This window comes from Chiloscyllium plagiosum, chromosome 3 (genome assembly GCF_004010195.1).
Source record: "Chiloscyllium plagiosum isolate BGI_BamShark_2017 chromosome 3, ASM401019v2, whole genome shotgun sequence".
NCBI classification, from domain to species: Eukaryota; Metazoa; Chordata; class Chondrichthyes; order Orectolobiformes; family Hemiscylliidae; genus Chiloscyllium; species Chiloscyllium plagiosum.
This window is the reverse complement of record NC_057712.1, coordinates 53,207,030-53,233,038: the sequence shown is the minus strand read 5'-3', so window position 1 is coordinate 53,233,038 and position 26,009 is coordinate 53,207,030. Positions and strand designations below refer to the sequence as shown.

General features: G+C 38.5%; 1 protein-coding gene across 1 annotated transcript in view; it reads right to left on the bottom strand.

Moving 5' to 3' along the window:
• Positions 1-3,282: 3,282 nt before the first annotated feature.
• Positions 3,283-26,009, bottom strand: part of gtf3c2 (general transcription factor IIIC, polypeptide 2, beta) — a 140,051-nt gene continuing 117,324 nt past the window's right edge. The window contains exons 13-18 of the mRNA XM_043682113.1: positions 23,329-23,490; positions 21,959-22,046; positions 18,059-18,187; positions 17,036-17,239; positions 10,033-10,137; positions 3,283-6,876 (exon numbers count right to left, since the gene is read on the bottom strand). Coding sequence (XP_043538048.1) covers positions 6,643-6,876; positions 10,033-10,137; positions 17,036-17,239; positions 18,059-18,187; positions 21,959-22,046; positions 23,329-23,490 — 922 coding nt within the window. The 3' untranslated portion in view covers positions 3,283-6,642. The remainder of the gene's footprint in view (positions 6,877-10,032; positions 10,138-17,035; positions 17,240-18,058; positions 18,188-21,958; positions 22,047-23,328; positions 23,491-26,009) is intronic.

Sequence of the window (26,009 nt, the reverse complement as noted above, 5' to 3'; positions counted from 1 at the left end):
ACCTCCTTCCATCTATTGCATTTCCAATGCCCCTCCCCCAAGTCCCTCCTCCCTACCTTTTACCTTAGCCTGCTTGGCACACTTTCCTCATTCCTGAAGAAGGGCTCATGCCCGAAACACCGATTCTCCTGCTCCTTGGATGCTGCCTGACCTGCTGCGCTTTTCCAGCAACACATTTTCACCTGTAATAATAATTGCCCATCAGAAATGATTTTCCCTTGTACAAAATGTAAATGACAGTGAAAAACGACTTCCATTTCAGATTCTTTTATGTCCCTATATTAGTCTTACCAGGTTGCAGAGATGAATAAATGAACTCTAATATTTTGGCTACAAAACTATTTGGGAATTTTGACTAATTACAGGAAAATAGTAATTTGAGCATTTTATTAGTTTGATTCAATAAATCTTCTACTATTGTTCTGAAGTAGGGATAGCATAAGGAATTTGTGTGTGGAGTCTAAGGAGGTAGGGGCAGCCCTAAATGAGTTTTTTGCTTCTGTCTTTACAAAAGAAACAAACTTTATAGTGAATGGAACCTTTGAAGAGCAGGTGTGCATGCTGGAATAGATAGAGATAGAGGAAGCTGATGTGCTGAAAATTTTGTCAAATATTAAGATTGACAAGTCGCCAGGCCCGGACCAGATTTGTCCTTGACTGCTTTGGGAAACGAGAAATGCAATTGCTTCGCCACTTGCGAAGATCTTTGTATCCTTGCTCTCCACTGGAATCGTAACTAAGGACTGGAGAGAGGCAAATGTAATTCCTCTCTTCAAGAAAGGAAATAGGGAAATTCCTGGCAATTACAGACCAGTAAGTCTCACGTTTGTCGTCTGCAAGGTGTTAGAAAGGATTCTGAGGGATAGGATTTATGACCATCTGGAAGAGCATGGCTTGATTAAATGCAATCAACACGGCTTTGAGAGGGGCAGGTCATGCCTCACAAACCGTATCGAGTTCTTTGAGGATGTGACTAGAAAAGTTGATAAGGGTCGAGCTGTGGATGTGGTGTATATGGACTTTGAGGAGAAAGTGAGGTCTGCAGATGCTGGAGATCAGAGCTGAAAATGTGTTGCTGGAAAAGCGCAGCAGGTCAGGCAGCATCCAGGGAACAGGAGAATCGACGTTTCAGACATAAGCCCTTCTTCATTCCTGAGGAAGGGCTTATGCCTGAAACGTCGATTCTCCTGTTCCCTGGATGCTGTCTGACCTGCTGCGCTTTTCCAGCAACACATTTTCAGCTCTGTATATGGACTTCAGCAAGGCATTTGATAAGGTTCCCCATGGTAGGCTCATTCAGAAAGTCAGGAGGAATGGGATACAGGGGAACTTAGCTGTCTGGATACAGAATTGGCTGGACAACAGAAGACAGCAAGTGGTAGTAGAAGGAAAATATTCTGCCTGGAAGTCTGTGGTGAATGGTGTTCCACAGGGCTCTGTCCTTGGGCCTCTACTGTTTGTAATTTTTATTAATGACTTGGATGAGGGGATCGGGTCCACAAGTTTGCAGACGACACAAAGGTTGGAAGTGTCGTTGACAGTATAGAGGGCTGTTGTAGGATAATTGACAGGATGCAGAGATGGGCTGAGGGGTGGCAGATGGAGTTCAATCTGGATAAATGCGAGGTGATGCATTTTGGAAGGTCGAATTTGAAAGCTGAGTACAGGATTAAGGGTAGGATTCCTGGCAGTGTGGAGGAACAGAGGGATCTTGGTGTGCAGGTACATAGATCCATTAAAATGGCCCCCAAATGGACAGGGTTGTTAAGAAAGCTTATGGTGTTTTGGCTTTCATTAACAGGGGGATTGAGTTTAAGAGTCGTGAGATCTTGTTGCAGCTCTATAAAACCGCACTTGGAATACTGCGTCCAGTTCTGGTCACGCTATTATAGGAAAGATGTGGATGCTTTGGAGAGGGTTCAGAGGAGGTTTACCAGGATGCTGCCTGGACTGGAGGGCTTATCTTATGAAGAGAGGTTGACTGAGCTCGGACTTTTATCATTGGAGAAAAGGAGGAGGAGAGGGGACCTAATTGAGGTATACAAGATAATGAGAGGCATAGATAGAGTCAATAGCCAGAGACTATTTCCCAGGGCAAAAATGACTAACACGAGGGGTCATAGTTTTAAGCTGGTTGCAGGAAAGGAAAGAGGGGATGTCAGAGGCGGATTCTGTACACAAAGTTGAGGGAGCATGGAATGCGTTGCCAGCAGCAGTTGTGGAAGCAAGGTCATTGGGGACATTTAAGAGACTACTGGACATGCATATGGTCACAGAAATTTGAGGGTGCATACATGAGGATCAGTGGTCGGCACATCGTGGGCTGAAGGGCCAGTTCTGTGCTGTACTGTTCTATGTTCTAAGTATGCATGAATAGCTCCAAATTAGATTCCCTACAGTATGAAAACAGGCCCTTCAGCCCAACCAGTCCACACCGAAACTCTGAAGAGTAACCCACCCAGATCCATTTCCCTTTGACTAATGCACTTAACACTATGGGCAATTTAGCATGGCCAGTTCACCTGACCTGCACATCTTTGGACTGTGGAGGAAACCGGAGCACCCGGAAGAAACCCACGCACACACGGGGAGAATATGCAAACTCCACACAGTTGCCTGAGGCTGGAATCGAACCTGGGACCCTGGTGCAGTGAGACAGCAGTGCTAACCACTGAGCCACCATGAATGAATTAATTAATTACACAAATGTATAGCAGAACCAAGGTGAATCAATGTGAAATCTTCAACAGAATTCTTTAAATGTAGCAGCTGAAAAACAATCACTAGCTACTTTTAATCACTTCAAAAGTTAAAGGAAAAATGTATTGTAAGGACAGGTATTGGAAGACTTAAATACTTTTGAGGAAAATACTGCACAAAATTAGCACATCAGACCTTTCAAATTGAACCCTTATGGGAACTATCTGCATAATTACACAGAGTGACAGAGTGTGTTCATGTGTGTGTCGGGGGGTGGTGGTGGTGGGGAGTCATGTGACCCTTACATGAGAATTGTATGGAATCATTTAAAAGGTTTTATCTCAGGAGCCCTAAGATTCTATTTCAAAGCCAAAATCACTTAGTTGGCTACTCGTGTTAAGGCCAGTTTTCCAACATTTTATTTATATACAAGCAGAGCATATGCAATGTGCATGCCCGATATTGTAATACAACACAGACAACAGTTTCACTGAAGTTGTAATGGAAAAGCACATACTTGTGGACTTGACCACAACACAGCTATATAGAACCTGAAATGAATCAAACAATATTGCGAGCCTGAATAATGAAACGTAACATTTTAATTTCCATACTGCAACCACAACTTTGCAATTTCTGAAAAAGATCTCTAAACAAATGATACCTGCATATCCCCTGTTTAAATTATAACCATGTGCATTTGCACAATGAAAATGCTACGTTTATACACGCTTCATCTTTCAGTAAAGCATGTTGGCTTGATTAGAACAATGAAATTTGTGATTTTTGTGATGGTTTTAGAATACTGAGGAAAAACATCCTAATGCCACATTGAATAGTGACAAATAAGTTAGAGCAGTTTCAACTTCACAAATTTGTGGGTGAGTGCGTGGAAGAGGAACAGAGCATTTTAAGTACTAGAGAGAAAGTAAGAAAATCAGTTTCATTGCAGAACCCATATTGGATAGTCACATTAAACATAAGTTTAAATAATTGTGCCATTCTCATTGGACATGCTCAGCCAAACCAGCTAAGAGAAAATGATCCTGTGGTTGATCAAAAATAATGAGTCGGGATAAAGGTAAATGATTATTCCTTACAGCAACTGGGATTAAGCTCTTAATGCATGAACTGAATGAGCAACTTTTCTTGGAAGTTTTCTTGCATCGCAGCATTCTCAGTTGACTCGGATTTTATTTTGTATTAAATTCAGAAAGCACTTATGACAGCAACATTTATAGAAAATGACAGGACATTAATCTAAACCAAAGTGCATCCAGGAGCAGCACGTTATTACCAAGTCACATTCAAAGTGATATAAAGTAGGTTAAAATTCATAAATTTCCAGGCAGTAAGTTTATAATTTCAGTCATATTAATCAGCAAAATAATTCTTAAATGGAATAGTGAGGGGTAAATCTCTCGAATTACTAGCAGTTGGTGCCTAAATACAGAACAGCACTGGCAGTGACTAGAGGGCAAGTCGCCTTGTTTTTTGAAAAAAAAAGGGGAAAGGCATTAAAATAAGTAATTTAACATTCATCTAGAATCCATTTAGAGCAGATTTTGAATGCATTTCTTGTTCCAACTGAAAGTTGACAGATGTATTATAGGACAAAATAAAAATATGGAGACACCTATGTCACAAAGTAATTTCTCCACATGCTATATATTAACAGTGTCTTCTGCATATCTAATACCAAACAAACATTTTGAATCATTTTTGAAGGCCAAAGTATAATAAATCTAAAAAGACACATACCATTGCAGCTAGCTGCACCTTCAAAATTGGATTTTTGAAAATGTCATATACTTTACTGAGGAAAAACACGTTATTATAGTTGGTACTTTGGATACGTCTGTATTGGAAGTGCAGGTCTCTGTATCAGCTTCTATTTCAACAAGATAGATAAGGGGTGATTTTACAAAAAAAAAAATGAGAGTGATTAAAACTCTATACTGATCATAGTAATATATGATTTCAACATGCTTTTGATAGAGGGGTTGAAAGGAATATACATCAGCCAAATAAATGATATAGAATTCTCCCGCTCATTCAGCACACCCATCCATTCATGCACAATGTAAGCACCATGGTAATCATCTTTTGCATCCCAGAATACAGAACCTTCAGTGATAATGCTAGCAAAAACATTTGAAGCATAGGTTGTACCAACAATTAAGTATGCAGTACATAAATCTGTGTTTTCTGATCACTATAAATCACATATGAAATCTCCAAATCAATTCGAGTTTGAGGTAGCTGTACATCAAATGCATGGAACCACATTGGTGAGTTACAGATTTACTGATCTAAAAATGCTAAAATTACATGCAATAGCAACTAAAAGAAATACACCATATAAAACAGAAACCCAGGATAAAGCTGAAAAAGAAACACACCACTAGTTATTTTTTAAAATTATCACATTTACAAAAGAATTGGAAAATCATGAATTTTTTTTCTGGGTGGGTAGGAGAAGCATGGAACGTTTTCCAAGTGCTTTTTAGAAAGGTTCACAGCTAAAAGTCTAATTTTATACACAGTGCATTATTTAACCTCAGAAAAGCAGTATGGAAATGACAACAGTGCTCAGTGTGAGCAAATTGACTATTGCCGGTTTTACATGCCAAGTTATACAAATCATGAAATGATATTCAAATTAGAAAAGGAAAGTCATCCACAAATATTTTACTCAGAGTAAAGAAAAGCTACACAGCCATCAAACAATAATGTTTAACGCTGTGGCTCTTCACTACAAGGTTGACAAGATGCAGCATACACACTGGGGGGACTGATTGTTTATAAGTGCAAGACTTATGTACTTTAAGAAAACTGACACTTCTATTTGAAAGTAAAGAAAACTTTGCAGAAGCATAATAGTGGCAAAATTGCTTTCCGTTTGCATAAGATCAGGGAGAAGGCACATGTGTAGAAAGGATGTGCCTAATTTTCAAGAGTCCTAACTGACTTCTCACTTTACACTTCCAATTACATTTAGGACAAGAGAAAGAATTAACTTATTTACAACCAAATGCAATTTTATTTCAGTTAAATTCAGTCAGTATTATAAATCACTAGGATTCTGTATGTAGCAGACAAAAAACAATTTAACCCAGGTAACATGTTTTCTAGGTAAACTCCAAATCTGCTTTTTGCCTTAAATACCAATCTGATCTGTTGCTTACTTATACTAAGCTCCAAGTGGCCACCAATTACAAAACTATCTCCAAGACTGAAAATCCCAGTCATTTACATGAAGTGATATTTTAATTTGTACCACAGAAGAATCTTGAATACCTCATGCCAGGCCATAAATTGGAGGCACTGGCTCAAGTCAACAAACAGTAAAACAAGGACCACTGCTTTTGCATCACTTTGAAATAAAAGCAACCTTTAAAAAAAGTATACTACATTTCATGATTTTAACAACTGTGGTTTTGTAAAACTTTTCTTAGCAGTTAAAAATCTGCCTAAAGTCGATCTTGTGAAACCAGACACAAGTTCGTGTGGACCACATTAGTCTCTAAGCTTTGCTCAAAAAAGTAAAAAAAACTCTACAATTCAAGATGATTCAAGAAAGGCATAATAGCATACTTAGGACTACAATTATGTTCTTCAATTTTACAGCAGAATTGAAAATTATGAGAGTAAAAGAAGCAGTTCAGTTTGCATACTTCATCTGAAAATCCATGTATCTGATTCAATAGATTGATTTTCAGTAACACAATTAAGACATATTCTTCTGTACAATAAATTTTTAGAAAAACATACACTGCTGATCTGGCAGACATGTATACCTATTCCATGTTCAGTTATTGTGCCCTGGTTGAATCTAGTAGGTAGGAGTCACGTCACTACTGCATTTTTGCATGGAAAATTTATTGTAATGGCATGTCAGCAGAGTGGTGTCCTTGTACCCTCCAGCCATGTTGATACACATTATTTTGTTTGCACTGACGTGTTTACATTCTGTGAAATAGAATGGATAATGGAATTCTCAACAGCTTCAGCTTCTGTAGGTTGGAACATGAAACTGAATTGTGCTTGACATTCCTTGATCAGTTTCTTGCTCACATGTGTATTAAGACTCTGCACACAGTGTGCTCGGACAATCCCAGATTGCCCGGCTGAAAGGACCCATCCATGAGCGTCAAGGTTGGGATTGAAACGAACCTGGGTGGAAAAAAAAGTGGGTGATTAAACTGAATGAGATGTAAAATATTCCAATCAAATCATGAAATCAAAGAAGTTGTCAGAGTATATTTCAGTAATGAAAATTATGAGTGAGAATGCAAAATGAAAAAACATTTGCATGCCTGATTGGGATGAGTACAATGCTAAATTAAAATGCAATAACATGTTAAGAATGATAAGTATAGAAACTTGTAAAATAATGTTTTAAATAATACTGGAACGATAACAGAAAACAGGCAAAGAGAGCTGGCATTGACAAAAACTGCATTACAATAAACATTGATAAATGAAACTGACAGAAATTTAAATAGTTACTTGATGGTATAGAATATGAGAATTGCTGAAGAAAAAGAGACATGCAGTTGAGAGTTTTCACCTTTCACTCATCAGGATGGAAATGCAAGAATAACAAATTTCAATTTATACTGTATGAGAAACAGTGTTATTTGATTGTAAAATGGATCCTGATTGAATGAACAGGTGCCGTGGAGAATGCACCAGGTTACAGTTATCCCTTAAGCTTTTGTTTAAATTCAAAAAAGGCAAATAGCTATTTACGTTAAAGGTTATTAGTCAAAATGGAGGAGACAGACTCCCATATTGTGACAGTATACTTCAGCCTGGTGATTCTGATCACAAATATAAACATTTCTGTATCTCTCACTCTAACAACATGAAGTTTGAGGCATAACGTTAGAATCTGAGATTGGAAGAAAGTGCTAGAAGGCTTTAAAGAAAAAAACTAATTGCCAGCATTCTTTTATTTTATTGGATTAATAAATCTTTTCTGTTCGAATATGAATTCTGCTAATGCCTGCAGTCACAAAATAAACGTGAACTTTTGTGAACTGATTTTGTATTTGTTTTTGTTCCTTGGTCTTACCTTGCATTTATAATTTATAGGAGCTCATACAGGTCGTTCTTTTATAATGCACATTTCATCAACGTAAATTTGCTGTAATGACGAATTGGGGATAGTACAAATTTTTAAGATGTGTCCTGGCTGTAACTCGATTACAGCAGCAATACTTAAGTGCTGTTTCTAAAGCATGATTTTTCTATAAGGTGGGGTTGCACAAAAATGCATCACGTTATAGAAGAACTGACTATTTTTCCAGAGTGTATGCAGGTATTAAAGTATGTATGCGATTGTGGAATGTATCTGTATCAGTTTGAAATAACATGTAAAGTTAAATTGCAGATTTAAGTGAAGTATTCAGTGCTGGGATTTTGTCATGTTATTTTGCCTCTCCCAGATAAAACAGTTCTAGTGAAATGCAAATCAATAAAAGGATTGTGTCCTTTTAGAATTCACATAGACAGAGCAGTGCAGAAGGTTTTTTGCACACTGGCCTTCATCAGTCAGGGTACTGAGTATAGAGGTTGGGACGTTACATTCCAGTTATACAGACGTTGGTGAGGCCGCACTAGAGTGTAGAAGAAATTTATACAAATGTCGCCTGGACTCAATGGTCTGAGTTGTAGGGAGAGGTTGGACAAGCTAGGACATTTTTCTTTAGAGCTTAGGAGTCTAGGGGCACCTTATAGAGGAGCTAAAGATTATGACAGGCATGGATAGGGTGAATGCACTCAGTCTTTTTCCCAAGACTGAGGAATCGAGGACTAGAGGTAATCAGTTTAGGGTTAGAGGGGAAAGAATAAAAGGGAACCTGAGGGACAACTTTTTTTTTTACACATAAGGTGTAAAAAGGTTTTGCACATGGAATGAGTTGCCTGTGGAAGTGGTTGAGGCGGGTACATTAACAACATTTAAAAAACATTTGGACAAATAGATAGATAGGAAAGTATTAGAGAGATATAGGGAAAGTGAGGACTGCAGATGCTGGAGATAAGAGTCCAGAGTGTGGTGCTGGAAAAGCACAGCAGGTCAGGCGGCATCTGAGGAGCAGGAAAATCGACATTTCAGGCAATAGCTCTTCATTAAGAAACTAATGAAGGGCTTTTGCCCGAAACGTCGATTTTCCTGCTCCTCGGATGCTGCCTGACCTGCTGTGCCTTTCCAGCACCACACACTTGACTTAGAAAGATATGGGTCAAATGCAGGGAAGACATTTTGGTTGGCATGGACCAGTTTCGGCCAAAAGGCCTGTCTCTGTGCTGTAGGACTATGTTACATTGTCTGATCTCACGTTCCTCCCATGGATAACTAAATGTAGGGCCAGGATGTAGGCAAGTGTTACTTTGCACGTTTGCTATTGGTATCTCCACAAGCATCAGAAAGACTAGCAGGTATCTGTAACAATATTAAGGCTGGCCCCTATCAGTCGGGTCATTGTTAAAATCCTTAGAATCCTTTACAGTTTTAATTGCATTTAGTCCAATATATTTGTTAACAATTATTTGTGTAACAACCTCTTAACCACTCTTCATTACTGAAAATTAAAAACCAAATCACCCATTAAAAACCTTCATAACCTCTCATTACATTTTCTCCTAGTCTACTCTGTTCTACTTGGAATAGTCCTAGCACGTCATCCCTAGCCAACATAAACCGTGATCTGAAAACTATTAATTGTTATAATGTGGCATCCCAAAATGTACAGACCATAGCTTATCCACTGCCTGGCACAGATTTATGAAAATCTTCTGTACAGGCCCTATTTAGAAGGTTTTGGTTTATAAATGGTACAGTGAATGGCATTTATAGCATAGCATCTGAAAAGTAAGTCGAGATCACTGTGCATAGCAACTAAGTTGCAGCTGAAGAGGAGAAATCTCACAAGTCTTTGTATTACTACGTTTTGGTGCTCTCACCAAAACAAAAACTAAAGGCGATTGATATCAAATAGCATGGTACAGTATATAAACTGTCAATACAATCAACTGACCCTGCTTGAGATACTGTAGGATCACAAAGTAATTGACTTTGATTCTTTAGAGATTGTTAGGAATTGACGAGCTAATGAGACGGAGTTATATACAAGGATTTAGTTTGAGCATGGTTTCTAAAGTACAGGCTTACTTCATACTTCCATTTCAACTCCTCTTGACTTGGAATGTTAGGTAGCATTTTAAATAAGTGAACCTTTGCCTAATATTTTGGAATAGCAAATGTAATTTGCTGCAGATATTGATTCTCATCATACACATTGCAGCAGAGATACACAAACTTACCTTATATACAGATTCCAGTGGCATTCGGTCAGGATGAGTTTTTGCTTTGTCTACCTTTTGTATTCTTTTAAAAGGCTCTCTGGAAACCATGTTCTTGAAACTCCTCTATGAAATAAGGAAAGTATTTTAAATAAAAATGGAACTTGCACTCATCGCTTGAATTTGACTCTAGCTTGGTGATATTTTGACTGCATAGCATATCATAACTGGCAACATCTACCGCCAAAACATAGCCTGCATCTGACCTTATCACAGCTGATCGTCTGCTGACACCCTCATCATTGCCTTGTATCTCTTGACATGGCTATGCCAAAACTATTCTGGCTGATCTCCCACCTTCCAACATATTTAAACTTTGTTCATTCAGATTAGATTACTTACAGTGTGGAAACAGGCCCTTCGGCCCAACAAGTTCACACCGACCCGCCAAAGCGCAACCACCCATACCCCTACATTTACCCCTTTAACCTAACACTACAGGCAATTTAGCATGGCCAATTCACCTGACCCGCACATCTTTGTGACTGTGGGAGGAAACCAGAGCACCTGGAGGAAACCCACGCAGATACGGGGAGAATGTGCAAACTCCACACAGTCAGTCGCCTGAGTCGGGAATTGAACCCGGGTCTCTGGCGCTGTGAGGCAGCAGTGCTAACCACTGTGCCACCGTGCCGCCCTTTTACTCCTTGTTATCTTAATTTAAATCTCATTCACATATAAGCACTTTACTTGCTGACCCACACTGGCTCCTGGTCCAACAATGTCTCAATTTTATCTGGTTTTCTATGCATCTATTGCTAATCCCCTCCTTATCTCCATAACCTCTTCCAATCTTAAATCTGTGCCGTCAAATCAGCTGTAATGAGCATGCCTGCTTTTTATCACTCCTTCACTAGCAGATGTGCTTTCAAATACCTTTCCTCATATTTCTGAAATTCTCTACCTCAAATCTTTTAAAATGCTCCTTAGGTCAAGCTTTTGGACATCTAGCCTAATATCCCTTTCTATAGTTTAGTCTTTTATTCCTATTACCTTTGGCTCCTTGGGACGTTTTACTATGTTTGATATGTTATATAAATCTTAGCTATTATAAACACACATGCACAAATATGCATATATTCCCACAAACACATACGTATTTGTAATACTATAGATATTTGGGTGTATGAGCGCACATATGTATGCATTTAGCTATAGTACATATTTGTGAATGATACATAATTTTACTCCTTCACTAATCCCCTCAATTCTATGGTTGCCTTCCTATTTGGCTGCATCAGTGGTCATCAAGTTGGGATGACCTAGCATTTCTGTAGCTAAACACTGGAATATTGAAGCTACTCTGCTCTGAACTTGCCAGAGACTACTTCCTAGTTCTTTGTTTTGACACCTCTGGGGTCCACTTGGCTGTACTGGCACAGGCCCTCAGTGTGCAGGCTCAGTATCTATTTAAACTGTATTATTTGATGGTTACATTATACAAACCCACATTTGTATTATACCAAATCTGCTTAGCTGCTGCTGATTTAATGATGCAAGGCAGAGTTACCCAAATTACTTCTTCACCTTTGCTGATGCAGCCAGCTACCAAAAAGAAAGGCGTAATATGCCATTGTTACAAATAGACTATATATTCAGTACGGGACATTTTTTCTGGGAAAGATAATTAACCACGTGGTAACCAAGTGTATTTGACATTGGTTGACATCTTATTGAACTGTTAATCTTCAAATGCCTAAAAAGAGTCAGCTCAATGAAAAGTGCAATTACTGGGATTTGCTTCTGAATTAAGTAGATCTTGAAAATGTCATTGGATTTACTGTTAAAATTAGGCATCTTTAAAGTTGAGAAAAGTAACACCATTTATTATCTTGGTTATCTTTGTGATGCACTTCAGTGAGCAGCTTTGATCTATCTAAGAACATGCAGTCTACTAAAAAGCCATGATTCGGAGATGCCGGTGTTGGACTGGGGTGTACAAAGTTAAAAATCTCACAATACCAGGTTATAGTCCAACAGGTTTAATTGGAAGCACACTAGCTTTCGGAGCAACGCTCCTTCATCAGGTGATTGTCAATCACCTGATGAGGTGGTGTTGGACTATAACCTGGTGTTGTGTGATTTTTAACTTTGTACTAAAAAGCCAGTCATTTCAATGAGGCACGAATGATGGCGGCACGGTGGCACAGTGGTTAGCACTGCTGCCTCACAGCGCCAGAGACACGGGTTCAATTCCCGCCTCAGGCGACTGACTGTGTGGAGTTTGCACGTTCTCCCCGTGTCTGTGTGGGTTTCCTCCGGGTGCTCCGGTTTCCTCCCACAGTCCAAAGATGTGCAGGGTCAGGTGAATTGGCCATACTAAATTGCCCGTAGTGTTAGGTAAGGGGTGAATGTAGGGGTATGGGTGGGTTTCGCTTCGGCGGGTCGGTGTGGACTTGTTGGGCCGAAGGGCCTGTTTCCACACTGTAATGTAATCTAATCTAATGGCATTAATGGCTGATCTGACAGGCACTCTGATTAAGTGATTCATCCTTCTTTAATATAAATATGAATTTCTCTCAGCTCAGAGTTTGCCATCTGTTGTACTCTATTCCTCTCCACTGCTTGACTGTAACCCAGAGAATTATAAATGCTTTTTTCTTTACATAACTCAAAGGGCAATAAAACATATCATTACCTCTGGTCTGAAGTCTTTACCAATGTTAACTCACATCACTTTGCATTTGAATGCAGCTATATATATATACATTAATGACCAAATATACTTTGCTCATACAATAAAAGATTCTTGGCTTATCAACAGCAAATACTTGCGCCCACACCTCCCCCCTCACTTCTCTCCAAGGCCCCAAAGGAAACTTCCATATCCGCCACAGATTCACCTGCACCTCCACCCACATCATCTACTGCATCCGCTGCAGCCGGTGTGGCCTCCTCTATATTGGGGAGACAGGCCGCCTACTTGCGGAGCGATTCAGAGAGCACCTCTGGGCCACCCGGACGAACCAACCCAACCAACCTGTGGCACAGCATTTCAACTCCCCCTCCCACTCCACCGAGGATATGCAGGCCATTGGACTCATCCACCGCCAAACCACAACAACCCGACGGTCGGAGGAGGAGCGTCTTATCTTCCGACTGGGAACCCTCCAACCACAGGGGATGAACTTGGACTTCACCAGTTTCTTCATCCCCCCTCCCCCCACCTTGTCTCAGCCGAATCCCTCCAGCCCGGCTCCGCCTTCCTGACCTGCAGTCTTCTTGTTGACCTCTCCGCCTCCATCCTACTCCGACCTATCACCCTCACCTTGACCTCTTTCCACCTATCACATTTCCAACGCCCCTCCTCCAAGTCCCTCCTCCCTACCTTTTATCTTCTCCTGCTGAACACTCTCTGCTCATTCCTGAAGAAGGGCCTGTGCCCGAAACGTCGAATCTCCTGTTCCCTGGATGCTGCCTGACCTGCTGTGCTGTTCCAGCAATAAAGTTTCAACTTTGATCTCCAGCATCTGCAGACCTCACTTTCCCCTTATAAGTGTCTGCATGGCTGAATAGCTTATAATTAGTACACCACTGCACATCAGAGTAAAATGTGTCAAGACACAATTTCTACCAGTATGTTCCATGTGATGGTACTGGGCCAGCATCCTGAGTCCAACGAAGGCACAGATACTTCAGCCAATTCATATCTGCCTCCAAAAAAAAAACTTTGCTCATTAAAAAGCATTTATGTTTATTCAGTCTTCGGGATCTTTGATGACAATATGACACTGACAAACATAGCTCATAGTCAAGAGCACCTTGCCATCTGCAAACACTCCCAGACAATATTAATTGAAGAAGGTTCACCTGAACTTGAAACATTAACTCTGCTTTTCTCCACAAGATGCTGCCAGACATGCTGAGTTTCTCTGACAAATTCTGCTCTTGTTTCAAATCTTCAGCATCTGCAGTTCTTTATCTTATTATTACGTTATTTCATCATTTGCACCATTCAACCTCTTTCATCAGTGTCAAGGTTTAGTTTCAAGGCAAATGCTGACTTCACTACCAATCGGGTGCTTTTCCTTTTACGAAGTATATCATTTAAAATCTTCATTAATTACCAATATCTTTGCCCCTCTCAAGTCTTACACCAACTTCTTAACATTCTCATGAAAATTTCAACTGAAATTGTTGTACCAATTGCTACAGGTAATTAAATATTTCCTTGAATTCAACAGACTGAAGTCATGATATCATCTGTCTTCATTTTCACCTTCAATCTCATCAGTTATAGCACTATCCGTGCAGACAACTAAAACATTCATTGCTGCTTCTTTATTATTGTTAATCTGGTTAACAATTTGGTTAGTTTCCAAAAAATTCGCTGCACCAACTATGAACCAACTATAGTATTTACTAAATGTAGTTTTTTTTAAAAACAGAAACGCACCCTGCTATAGGAAGGATATTATTAAATTGGAGGGCCCAGAAAAGATTAACAGAGGAACCTCGATTATCCGAATATCGGATTATCCAAAGGAGATCTCGAGGTGCCAATAGCAACATTACATCAAAGACATGTTTCCAACACTGATTGTGTCTTTTGTTTACAGTGATTAAAAATGAACTTGGCTTACTGAAATGCTGCCGAGTTTTGGGGCAGACGGAGGTGTGGGGAGGTTGGTCTGGGTTTGAGGGGTGGACGGGGAGAGGGGTTGGGGGCGCTATACGGACGGGATGGGGAGGTAGGCCTCGCACGCGATGTGCTGCTGCCTAGTCTCCTGAATGGGGAACGGACTTAACAGAAACCTTCGAGCCCCAGAAGAGGCATTGAATCAATTAACCGAATAATCGATCATTCGCATGAGGCAGTGCCCACCCACCTTGCTCAGATAATCGAGGTTCCTCTGTGCTAGGATAATGCGGAGGATGAAGGATTTGAGTTACAAAAATAGGCTGGAACCTTTCCACTGGATCGTAGGAAGCTGAGGGGTGCCCTTATAGAGGTTTATAAAATCATGAGGGGCATAGATAAGGTGAACAGCAAGTGTCATTTCCCTAGGGTGGGGAGTTCAAAATTAGGGGGTATATTTTTAAGGCAAGAGGAGAAAGTCTAAAAAGGATATGAGGGGCAACTTTTTTTTTTACACAAAGGGGTTCAGGTTTGGGATGAATTGTCAGGGTTAGTGGTTGCAGGTATAGTTACAACATTTAAAAGACATTTGGATATGTACATGAATAGGAAAGATTTAGAGGTATATGGGCTGAATGCTGGCAAGTGGGTATCGTTTAGTTTGGGAACATGGTCGGAATATGGGAACTAGTTGGATCGAAGTGTCTATTTCCAAGTTGTATGCCTCTACTTTAAAAATGTCAACAGCAAAATCAAGCTCCAGTATCTTCCCACTGTCATCAACTATTCAACTGGGTGGCTTTTGCTCAGGAACAGTCTGGTCACGACAATGGCAATACTGGGTCCTTCACTAAGTATCATGCTCGGTCTCTATTCCAAAAGCAGAACAATGTGTAAATTAGTCATTAGAAATGTGGGTCACATATAACAAACACACAATCAGTTTGTGAAAAGATGGGACAGAAATATTTCAGCCCCATGAAAATTTGATTAACTCCTTCATTATTCTTCTTCTCCTTTCTACCCATACTGCTGTTGCTCAGTACCTGAACATTTACCTTCTCCTGCCCTGACATCTAACTCTTCTCTACGGCCTCATCCCATTTGCCACCATAATCTAGCCCATCTTTCAGATTTATTTCAACAAGCTTCATAGCAACAAGCTTAATCTCCTGATGAACTCTGGAGCATTCCTTATTAGTTCCCAAAATTGAACAGTCAATAACTCTGACATGCTTCCAAACAGCAAAGGACATTTCTTCAATATTAAAAAAAAATGACAATGCTAGATTTGAAACAAAACCAGAAATTGTTGGTGAAACTCAGCAGGTCTGGCAACATATGTGAGGAGAAAGCAGAGTCAACTTTTACAAGTCTGGTGATTCTCCATTAGAACTGGGATGCAGATTTGCCAGGCACTGCTCTAGGGCGTCCCAAATACAGCCCAAAATGCTTTTTACTTTATTCTTGTGGAGCAACTTAGTGCTCTTTCTAATTGTGCAAAACTATACCTGCCAAACTAAACGAGATCCACTTGCCAGCATTCAGCCCATATACCTCCAAACGTTTCCTATTCATGTACATATCCAAATGTCTTTTAAATGTTGTAACGACACCCGGCAGTTCATCCCAAACCTGAACTCTGTGTAAAAAAAAGTTGCCTCTCATATCCTTTTATCGCTCTCCCCAGGACCAACATCACTTCTCTTGATAAAATCAATTGTTTTTATATAAAGCAACCTGACGAGCTAGCTAAATTGAAAGGATACTTTTTAAAAAATTTCAGTGAAGTTTCAAAATTAATCGCTTGGTTAGAAAATCTGTTTAACAGGCAGCTTATTTTGATAGTGGGAGAGTAAAGCTGACACTGAGAAGTTAAATGTAATCCCATAGTACTCCTAATCATAGGTATACTTACTCAAGTTCAAACAACAATTCAATGCAGGTGAAGAATTCAACCTGATGAGATTAATTGTACTGGTGTAATGCATGTTCTGAACAGTTGAAATATTTCAGCTTAGGCACTTGGTTAATGGGTTGCATCCAATATAATTCTTTCCTTATGCACCAAAGGATTACATATTAAAATACAATCCACGGGCTGCTGACACTGAAATCCTTTTCAAATAAAATACTATCTTACAAGAGATTTTTTAAAAGTTATGTTCATTGTTAGGGCTCCAGCAGCAAAAACTTAAAACCTTCCTATATACCACTAATACAAGACATTCTGAAGGGGAGAGAAACAGGAATTACATACACAGACATACATAAGTGCATATCTGCACGGTCACATAAACACTTAGCATATTATGCAAGGCCCAATGCAAATGCCGCTCAGCACAATACTGAACTAAGTATGATACTCATCTACTTTTGGCTCACCAGGTCAGTATCATCAAACATTAGGTAGTATTTCTTCACTGTATCACTGTAAGCCTTTGGTTCAATGACAGGGCTGGAAGTTGAATCTTCCTTCTCCATTTCAGAAGAATGCTTTTCGACATTGGCCTCTTTCTCTTGATGTGAGCAGGAGGCTGACATGTTACTAGCAGCACTGTGATGAATGAGGTCAGCTTTATAAACAGACTGCACCAAAAGAATAGTGAATAACTAACAATGCAATACATTAAGATGAGTATATTAAAGATACTTAAGCTTACTTTTATAAATAACTTGGGGAACAGAATGTATTCCTCAGTGATTCATTTATGTTTAGTCAGTTGAATAATTCTTAGTTAACTTAAGAAATAATTAATTATCAAAACTATAAACTTGTGGTGCTTTGAGATGAAATATCTGAGTTTCCATGCCCCTCGGGGCCTATACTGCACAGAAAAGAGGAAAACTGCAGATACACATTAGATACAGATTTAATTACACACCCAATGTGCATATTTGCTGTTAAAATGTATATAATTAAATGCACCCAACAACTGAAAATTTATCTTGAATTTATTGAAATTGTTTCCCTGGAACATTTCCTTTATCTTTTATGCAATCAAAACCCATCACTGCTGTAATCTTAGCATGAGCTTGATTACATTAAAAAAAATTTATTGGCTTTGAATAAAACAAAATGTTATCTAATTATTATTCATATGCTTGTAGTTTGGCATTTTTTTTTAATGTAGTGTATATTTTGTTTTACATACTTGCCAAATTAAGCTCTTTGCTACTAAATTAGCTTCTTTCAATGGTTGTGAATTGTGCCATAAACATCAAACATACAAACAAGTAATAGGCCCCTCAAGTTTGCTCTGTCATTCAGTAAGATATTGACTGACCTGATTACTCCATTTCCTGCCTACCCCTGATAACTTCTTTGAAGAACGTATTTACCTATTGAAAAATGTGGCTTTACAAAGAAAAACATTATCTCTACCTTAAATGGTAACATATACTTACAAAACGGCGTTCATTAGGTCGCTTGATATTCATTGTGTTGTTCATACAATCTGGGAGGATTACTGCCATCACCTCTCCTGTGTTATCTCCGGAGACACAGGTATTCAACCAATCAGAGCCAGAAATACTCTACAAGCAGAAAACGAGAACAAAATCGTTATCAGACCAGTGTACAAAATATAAAGACAGGAATTAACCAAATATTAATCAGCTGGGGATGTCCTTTCCCTGAAATGAGGAGAAATATTTCAAAAACACTAAGTTTAGACAGATTTATAACCATGTACATCTTAAATCAAAAAGTGCAGCAGGGACAGAGGTAAGTTATTAATATTGTATACTCATAATTCACATGCAAGATAATGTGCAATGACACAAAGTAGGGAAAGATATATGTTCAGCTCCAATAAAGCAGGTCAATTCCACAGTTTTGCTGCATTTCCACCTTAAACCATGTTCAACAAGGATATAATGACTCCTGGGCACAGAAATGTTATAAGAGAAATTGTATTGGAGAAAGATTGTGGATCAGGTTGCAAGTTTGCTCACTAAACAGGCAGATTTGTTCTCAGACATTTTGTCACCATGTTAGGTAACATCATCAGTGAGCCTCCAGTGAAGTGATATTGGAGAAATTCCTGCAATTCCTGGAAAAAGCTACTTCTTGGACCAGCAGTCCAGACAAAAGGGATATTTGTTAAGAAATTAGAAGATACCAGAGACAGAAAATATTTGTGCAATTACTTACTATAGTACATTAATCATCACCATAATTAAAGCAACGGCTATATTTCAGAAAAAATACTTAACTGGTGTAACACATTTTGGGTCATGCAGAGATCATAAAAGGCATTAAATAAATGCATATACTTTGGTTTTTTTAATCATAGATTCATACAGCACAAGAAAGGCACTTTGGCCCATCAGGCCTGCACTGACATAACTACCACTAAAAGCACACTAATCTTAATTTCCTGCAGATGTCCTATATTCACAAATGTTAGGATATTTCAAGTATCCATCTAAATTTTTTTTAAAAGGCTGTTAAGGTAGTGCATTCCAAATTCCTAATACCCGTTGAGTCAGAACGTTTTTTCCCAAATCCTTTCTGAATCTCCTGCCCCTTACCTTAAAACTTGTGATTGACCCCTCAGCCAATGGGAACAGCTGCTCACACTGTTCATACCCCTCATAATCTTACACATCTCAGTTATGTGCCCCCTCAGTCTTCTCTGCTCTAGAGAAAACAATACAAGTCTATCTAGTCTCTCCTTACAGCTCAATTTCTCCATCCCAGGCAATATCCTGGTGAACCTCCTGTGTACCCACTCCATTGCTATCACATTCTTCCTGTAGTGAGGTGACCAAAACTACACACAGTATCCCAGTTGTGGTCTCTGTATAACTTCAACATTATCTCCTTTCTCTTATACTCTATATCAAAATTGATGAAAACACATATCCAAATCACTTCTGAACAATACTATTCACCTGCTCTGCTGACTTCAAGTATCGCTGAATAATTACCCCAAGATCCTTCTGTTCCTCTAAGCTACCCAGTGTCCTACCATTTATTAAAAACTTCCTCACCTTGTTTCTTCTTCCAAAGTGCATGACCTCACAGCTAAAAAGGCTAAATAGCCTGGACTTTTAAATCTTTGTTCATAAGGCAACTGCAGAAATTTGCAAAATTGGTCAAATGACACCAAATCACTTGCTTTTACAGATACATTTTTGCTCTTTTCAGTAAGCTAACTCAGCAAGGGCAGATCTGATATAGAACAGAACTTTTTTTTTTGGTTTAAAAAATGTGGAAGATTGTACAAATTCACTAATAGGGAATACGAATAATGCTGGGAATTACAGACCAGTCAGTCGTAGGTCTGTGGTGGGCAAAATATTGGAGAGGATTCTGAGAGACAAGATTTAAGATTACTTGGAAAACCATAGTTTGATTAGAGACAGTCACTATAGTTTTGAGGGGCGCAGGTAATGCCTCTCAAACATTGTTGAATTCTTTGAGGATGTGACAAAACACACTGATAAAGGTAGAGCAGTGGATGTAGTATCCACTGATTTGAGCAACGCAGTTGATAAGGTTCCCCATGGCAGTCTTGTTCAGAAAGTAAGGAGGCATGGGATACTGGGAAATCTAGCTGTCCGGATTCGGAATTGGCTGGCCCATAGAAGATAGAGGGTGGTGGCAGAGGAAAGTATTCAGCCTGGAGCTTGGTGACCAATGGTGCCCTGCAGGGGTCGGTTCTGGGGCCTCTGCTCTTTGTGGTTTTTATAAATGACTCGGATGAGGAAGTGGAAGGGTGGGTTAGTAAGCTTGCCGATGACACAAACGTTGGTGAAGTTGTGGATAGTGTGGAGGACTGTTGTAAATTACAAAGTGACATTGACCAGATGCAGAACTGGGCTAATAAGTGGCAGATGGAAAAGTGTCAAGGGATTCATTTTGGAAGGTTAAATTTGAATGCAAATTACAGAGTTAAAGGCAGGATTCTTGGCAGTGTACAGGCACAGAGGGGTCTTGGGGTCCATGTCCATAGATCCCTCAAAGTTGCCACCCAACTTGAAATGGTTGTAAAGAAGGCATATGGTGAGTTGGCTTTCATTAGCAGGGGGATTGCGTTTAAGAGCCGCGAGGGTATGCTGCAGCTCTATAGGCCTCTGGTTAGACCACATTTGGAATATTGTGTTCCGTTCTGGTCACCTCATTATAGGAAAGATGTGGAAGCTTTAGACCGGGTGCTGAGGAGATTTACCAGGATGCTGCCTGGACTGGAGGTCATGTCTTATGAAGAAAGGTTGAGGGAGCTAGGGCTTCTCTCATTGGAGTGGAGTGAAGAACAATGAGAGGTGATCTGACAGAGGTGTATAAGATGATAAGAGGTATTGATAGAGTGGATAGCCAGAGACTTTTTCCCATGCTGGAAATGTCTGTCATGAGGGGGCATAATTTTTAGGTGATTACATGAGATGTCAAAGATAGGTTCTTTACACATACTGGTGGGTGCTAGCAGTGGTAGTAGGGTCAGATACATTAGGGACATTTAAGCGACTCTTGGATAGGCACATGGAAGAGAGTACAATGAATGGTATGTAGGTTAGTCTGATTTTAGTAGTAGGAAAAAAAGACCAGCACAAACATCGAGGGCTGAAGGGCCTGTACTGTTCTATGTTCTATAATTACCTTAAGATGGCCATAATAAACAAAATTATTTTCATATTATTTTCGTATTTTTGAATGAGTAAAATCTTCAGAGCATGTGAAAACATACAATTGCCCTTGACTAGAAAAATATCTTTCCTGTATTATTTTCTCACTTTTGAATCTAATCCATTCACTTCAAATATTCTCCAAGGTACAAAGTTCCACATCTCACTATTGCCTGTATAAACAAGTTCCTTCTGAATTCTTTATTTAATTTCTACCTTATATCGATGGTCTCTAATTTTGTTCTTCCCCATAAGCAGAAAAATCTGTGACTTTTGTATTAAAACCTTTTACCATTTCAAAGACCGTGTTTAGATCATTCACTTCTCAAGAGACAAGTTTTATCATCTTGTTTGTGACTGGTACCTCCACATTCTGGTATCATTCTTGTAAATTGATTTTACATCCTCAATATCTTTTTTTAAATAACATGAAGATGAAAATTATACACAGTACTCTTGATGTGATCTCAGCCAGGACTGAAACAAGTTAGGCATTACTTCTAGAACCGAGATGAAGTATTGTGCATTTATTTTAAGGGCCTTGTTAATCAATGTCTCGATGTTTAATGATTTGTGTATCTGTACTTAAAATGCTATCTTCCTCTACTTCATTTAGATTCTTAAGCAACTGCTTTAAATATACTTTACTGACTATAAAACAATAAATAAACCTACCCATACTGTTCCTGCTCTTGGTGCAGCAAAATACGGCTTAAATCCAAGAAAACCAGCATCTACATAATGAATTCCACTGAGTCCAAATCTGTAACAGAAAGATTTCTTAGGTCTGGTGTAGATATGATGAGCATATATAGTTTCAGCAATATAAAGTTTGTGTGTGGTTTTCACAGTGTAATGGCAGACAGACTAAACGATTTATTAGAACTTTGTTCAGCTTCTGAACCTTATTATAGATCAGACGAGTCATCAGTATACTTCAAATGTTATATACGACATTTTTATACACACGTCAATAAATATGATACATGTTTCAAAATTCTTTCTGTTCTCAATTTATAAAATGAATGAGGGGGGGGGTTAAGAACTAGAAGGCATAGGTTTAGGGTGAGAGGGGAAAGATATAAAAGGGATCTAAGAGGCACCTTTTTCATGCAGAGGGGTGGTGCGTGTATGGAGTGAGCTGCTAGAGGAAGTGGTGGAGGCTGGTACAATTGCAACATTTAAAAGGCATCTGGATGGGTATATGAATAGGAAGGCTTCAGAGGGATATGGGCCAAGTGCTGGCAAATGGGACTAGATTAGGTTGGGACATCTGGTCTGCATGGATGAGTTGCACTGAAGGTTCCATACTGTTCATCTCTATGACTCTAAATGCTGCAATTATATACATAAATGTTGCAACTAAAATGATAGATGGACAATGAAAAGTTACATTTTGAATTTTATTTAGGGGATGAAATAGAAATAAGTCTATAAAAAGAAACAAGAAACAAAACCTATTACATTCTTGTTAGTTTAGTTTTTTTAAATCTGATGATTCCTGCTTCACCTAATGCCCTTGAGGAGCTAACTCAAAAATCAATTTTATATTATTTAAATAATAAATACTCTCATTAAATTCATAAATAACCTAAATCACAGAATAATAGAATTATTATGGCTTTTAATCCCTCTAATTCCTCAGAAAATCTCCTGCCTCATCACCATATCCTGTGCACACCATTTTAGTCCAAATGATCATCCAATGCCCACTTGGATGCCTTCATTGAACCTGTCTCCAACAGATTTCAGAGTAATACATTCCACACCCTAACTCCTCATTAAGTGAAACTGTTTTTTTCTCCACATCACCCTTGCTTTATTTGTACATCATTTAAAATAAAAGTGGTTTGTATTTCTTTAGTGATCCTTTATCTGGTAACTCCACATTGCAAATTGGTACATATATATTCATGAAGACCTTAAAAATTGAAAATTTAATTAGCTGGAAGTAAATAGCTTATTAACACTGCCCTCTATGAAATAATTATTATATAAATCAACTTTCACATTTAAATGTTAGTCCAAAGACAGTTGACACTTACGCAGCATAGCAATTTTCCTGTGCTACCATAATTCCACACCATGGAAGCAACCAAGCAACTTCTGTGTTCAAATAACGCTTGATTTCATTGATTGGTTGGTATGTTCTTCTGAGATCCCAGAACTTGATCTTCCTATCAGGGCTAGCTGTCACTAGAAAGTTGCTATCAGCAAACAAACAATTTGAGAGAAAATAAATTTCACCACTATGAGCAAAACCTTAAGATATAATCAATAAATTACATAGAAAGGCTAAGGTACTTAAATATCAGTTGCAATTAATTTCATTTTGAAAATAACTATGTGCAATAATTTATGTTAATCTTACTTTCATATCTGATTACCCTATCAGCATTGTTTACTGCTTTAAAAGTGGTTGGCTTGTGATAAAGAGTAATGCCAATAGTGTGTCCTTCTCAACTTCTCCCCTTGCCTGAGGCTTGGTGACCCTTGGGTCAAACGTCCTATTAAGACTACTTATGGCACCTTTACCTTTACCAAGAATGCATTACGATAGTTGCCAATTAACACTATATCACTCAACAAATTTAAAGATTGACAGTGTGCCATCATTTCACATAGAGAAAAGTTAAAAAATGCTTTTAAGTAATTAATTTGATTAATTATTTCTATTAATATTGCGTTTATCCACATTTGGCATTGAATTGCTGCTTTCTTCTAAGAATATTTTAAGAATTTATCTTAACCGAGCCAAAAATTAATATTTAAAAAGCTAAACGTAGTTCAGTCATTCCATGTAAATTTATATTCAATTTATTGCAAAATGTACCTATCAAAATGGGGAACTCTTGAAAAGGTAAACAATACACTATCATGGAAAAAATATGAATATGCTAGACAGTGTAACACACATTTTATGGCATTCATAAACCTTTTGAGTTCCACTCCTATATGTTTGATCATCTAAGGCCCTCAAAATAACTCTGTCTTGCAATGCCTTGGTAAATACCAGATATCATCTTGATACAAATCATTGAAGTGCACTATGTGTAACGATGTTTCTTAGGTGACTATTAGAATATATTTAAGATGAATGGTATTGTCTGACAAAAGAAGGTAAGTAGATAGTAATTAATTGGTGTGCAAATATAGTGGTGAGTGCTCAATATCATGAAATACAAGAATCATTACCTCTCCTCCCTTCCCAAAGCCCATCCCATCAACAACTCTATCTGGCATAGCTAACAATTTTCCTACCGGGATTTATTAATGCTTCCTTATACTGTTTGCGATTGTTGAAGCTAGCAAATTGAAAAGCAATGTATCTAGACCACTGGTGTGGACGAGGTGGGCTCCCCCATGCAAGAATTACAAAATACACTGTTAAGGAACAGAGAGGATGTATACATAAAAATACATTACAATTTTGGATTTCACAGACAACTTAAAATAGTGATGAAAGTGAAAGATTTGCATGGGCTTTATGTCAGCAGTCATTTAATAAATTTGATTTGCCATTTCATTCTGAATTATAAAGAAATCAGAACATATAACGTTTAGCCCATTGTAATTTTGATGCATAACTATTAAGGCTCTGCCATCACTTCAGTGTCTCCGAGTGAAAATCTTGGAACAGCCTCCCGAACAATATTGTGGGAGTACCTTCACATTAATGAACTGCAGCAGTTCAAGAAGGAGCTAAGCACTGCATTCTTGTGGGAAATGTGCACCCAGTCAGTATGCGATGGCTGCATCCCATGAATGAATTTTAAAAACTGTTTACTTCCATAAAGGACACCAGGGCCTATGGACCATTAACTCAAAAAAAAGTTGGGAAAATCTATGGAAACTTCAATCTACTGTGGGAATAAAGAAAATTTTGAGAATTGACTATAAAATTGAAGCACCTTTGTTCCACACACTGCAGATTTTAATAGTTTTCCATTGTAGATCAGTAAATCTAAACTAATTGAGAATCATTTGAAAACAAATAAAACTTTGAAAGAATTACAAGTACAAGGTCCAAATAAAGTCAAATTCAAATATTACCCAGCTAAGTTTTTAAAACTGGGAAATAAGACCAATTCATTTCATTAGTCACAAATTGATGAACTTGTTTTCTGATATACAATGCTTATATTTCTGTACAAAAATCTAATCCCTTACAAAAATCTAATCCAATTATATAACACTATATACTCTATATAGAAAACAGGTGGTGATCGCTCATTAATTTGCTGTTGAAAAATTGTAGTTTTTGCAAGTTGGTTGAGGTAAAATATAATAACACTCTAAAATGCTGAAATGTTATGGTAAGATGCTAATGTATATCCGATTTTAGATTAGATTAGATTAGATTAGATTCTTAGATTACTTACAGTGTGGAAACAGGCCCTTCAGCCCAACAAGTCCACACCGACCCGCTGAAGCGCAACCCACCCATACCCCTACATTTACCCCTTCACCTAACACTACGGGCAATTTAGCATGGCCAATTCACCTGACCTGCACGTCTTTGTGACTGTGGGAGGAAACCGGAGCACCCAGAGGAAACCCACACAGGCACGGGGAGAATGCGCAAACTCCACATAGTCAGATTTCTACATATTTTAAAAGTCCATCTGGCAAAAACAATGTCGATGTCAAGAAATTTCACAAGATGATTTAGAAAGAAAAGTTTTTATAAGTAGTATATTTGTGGTTATGTTAGGGGATAGATAAC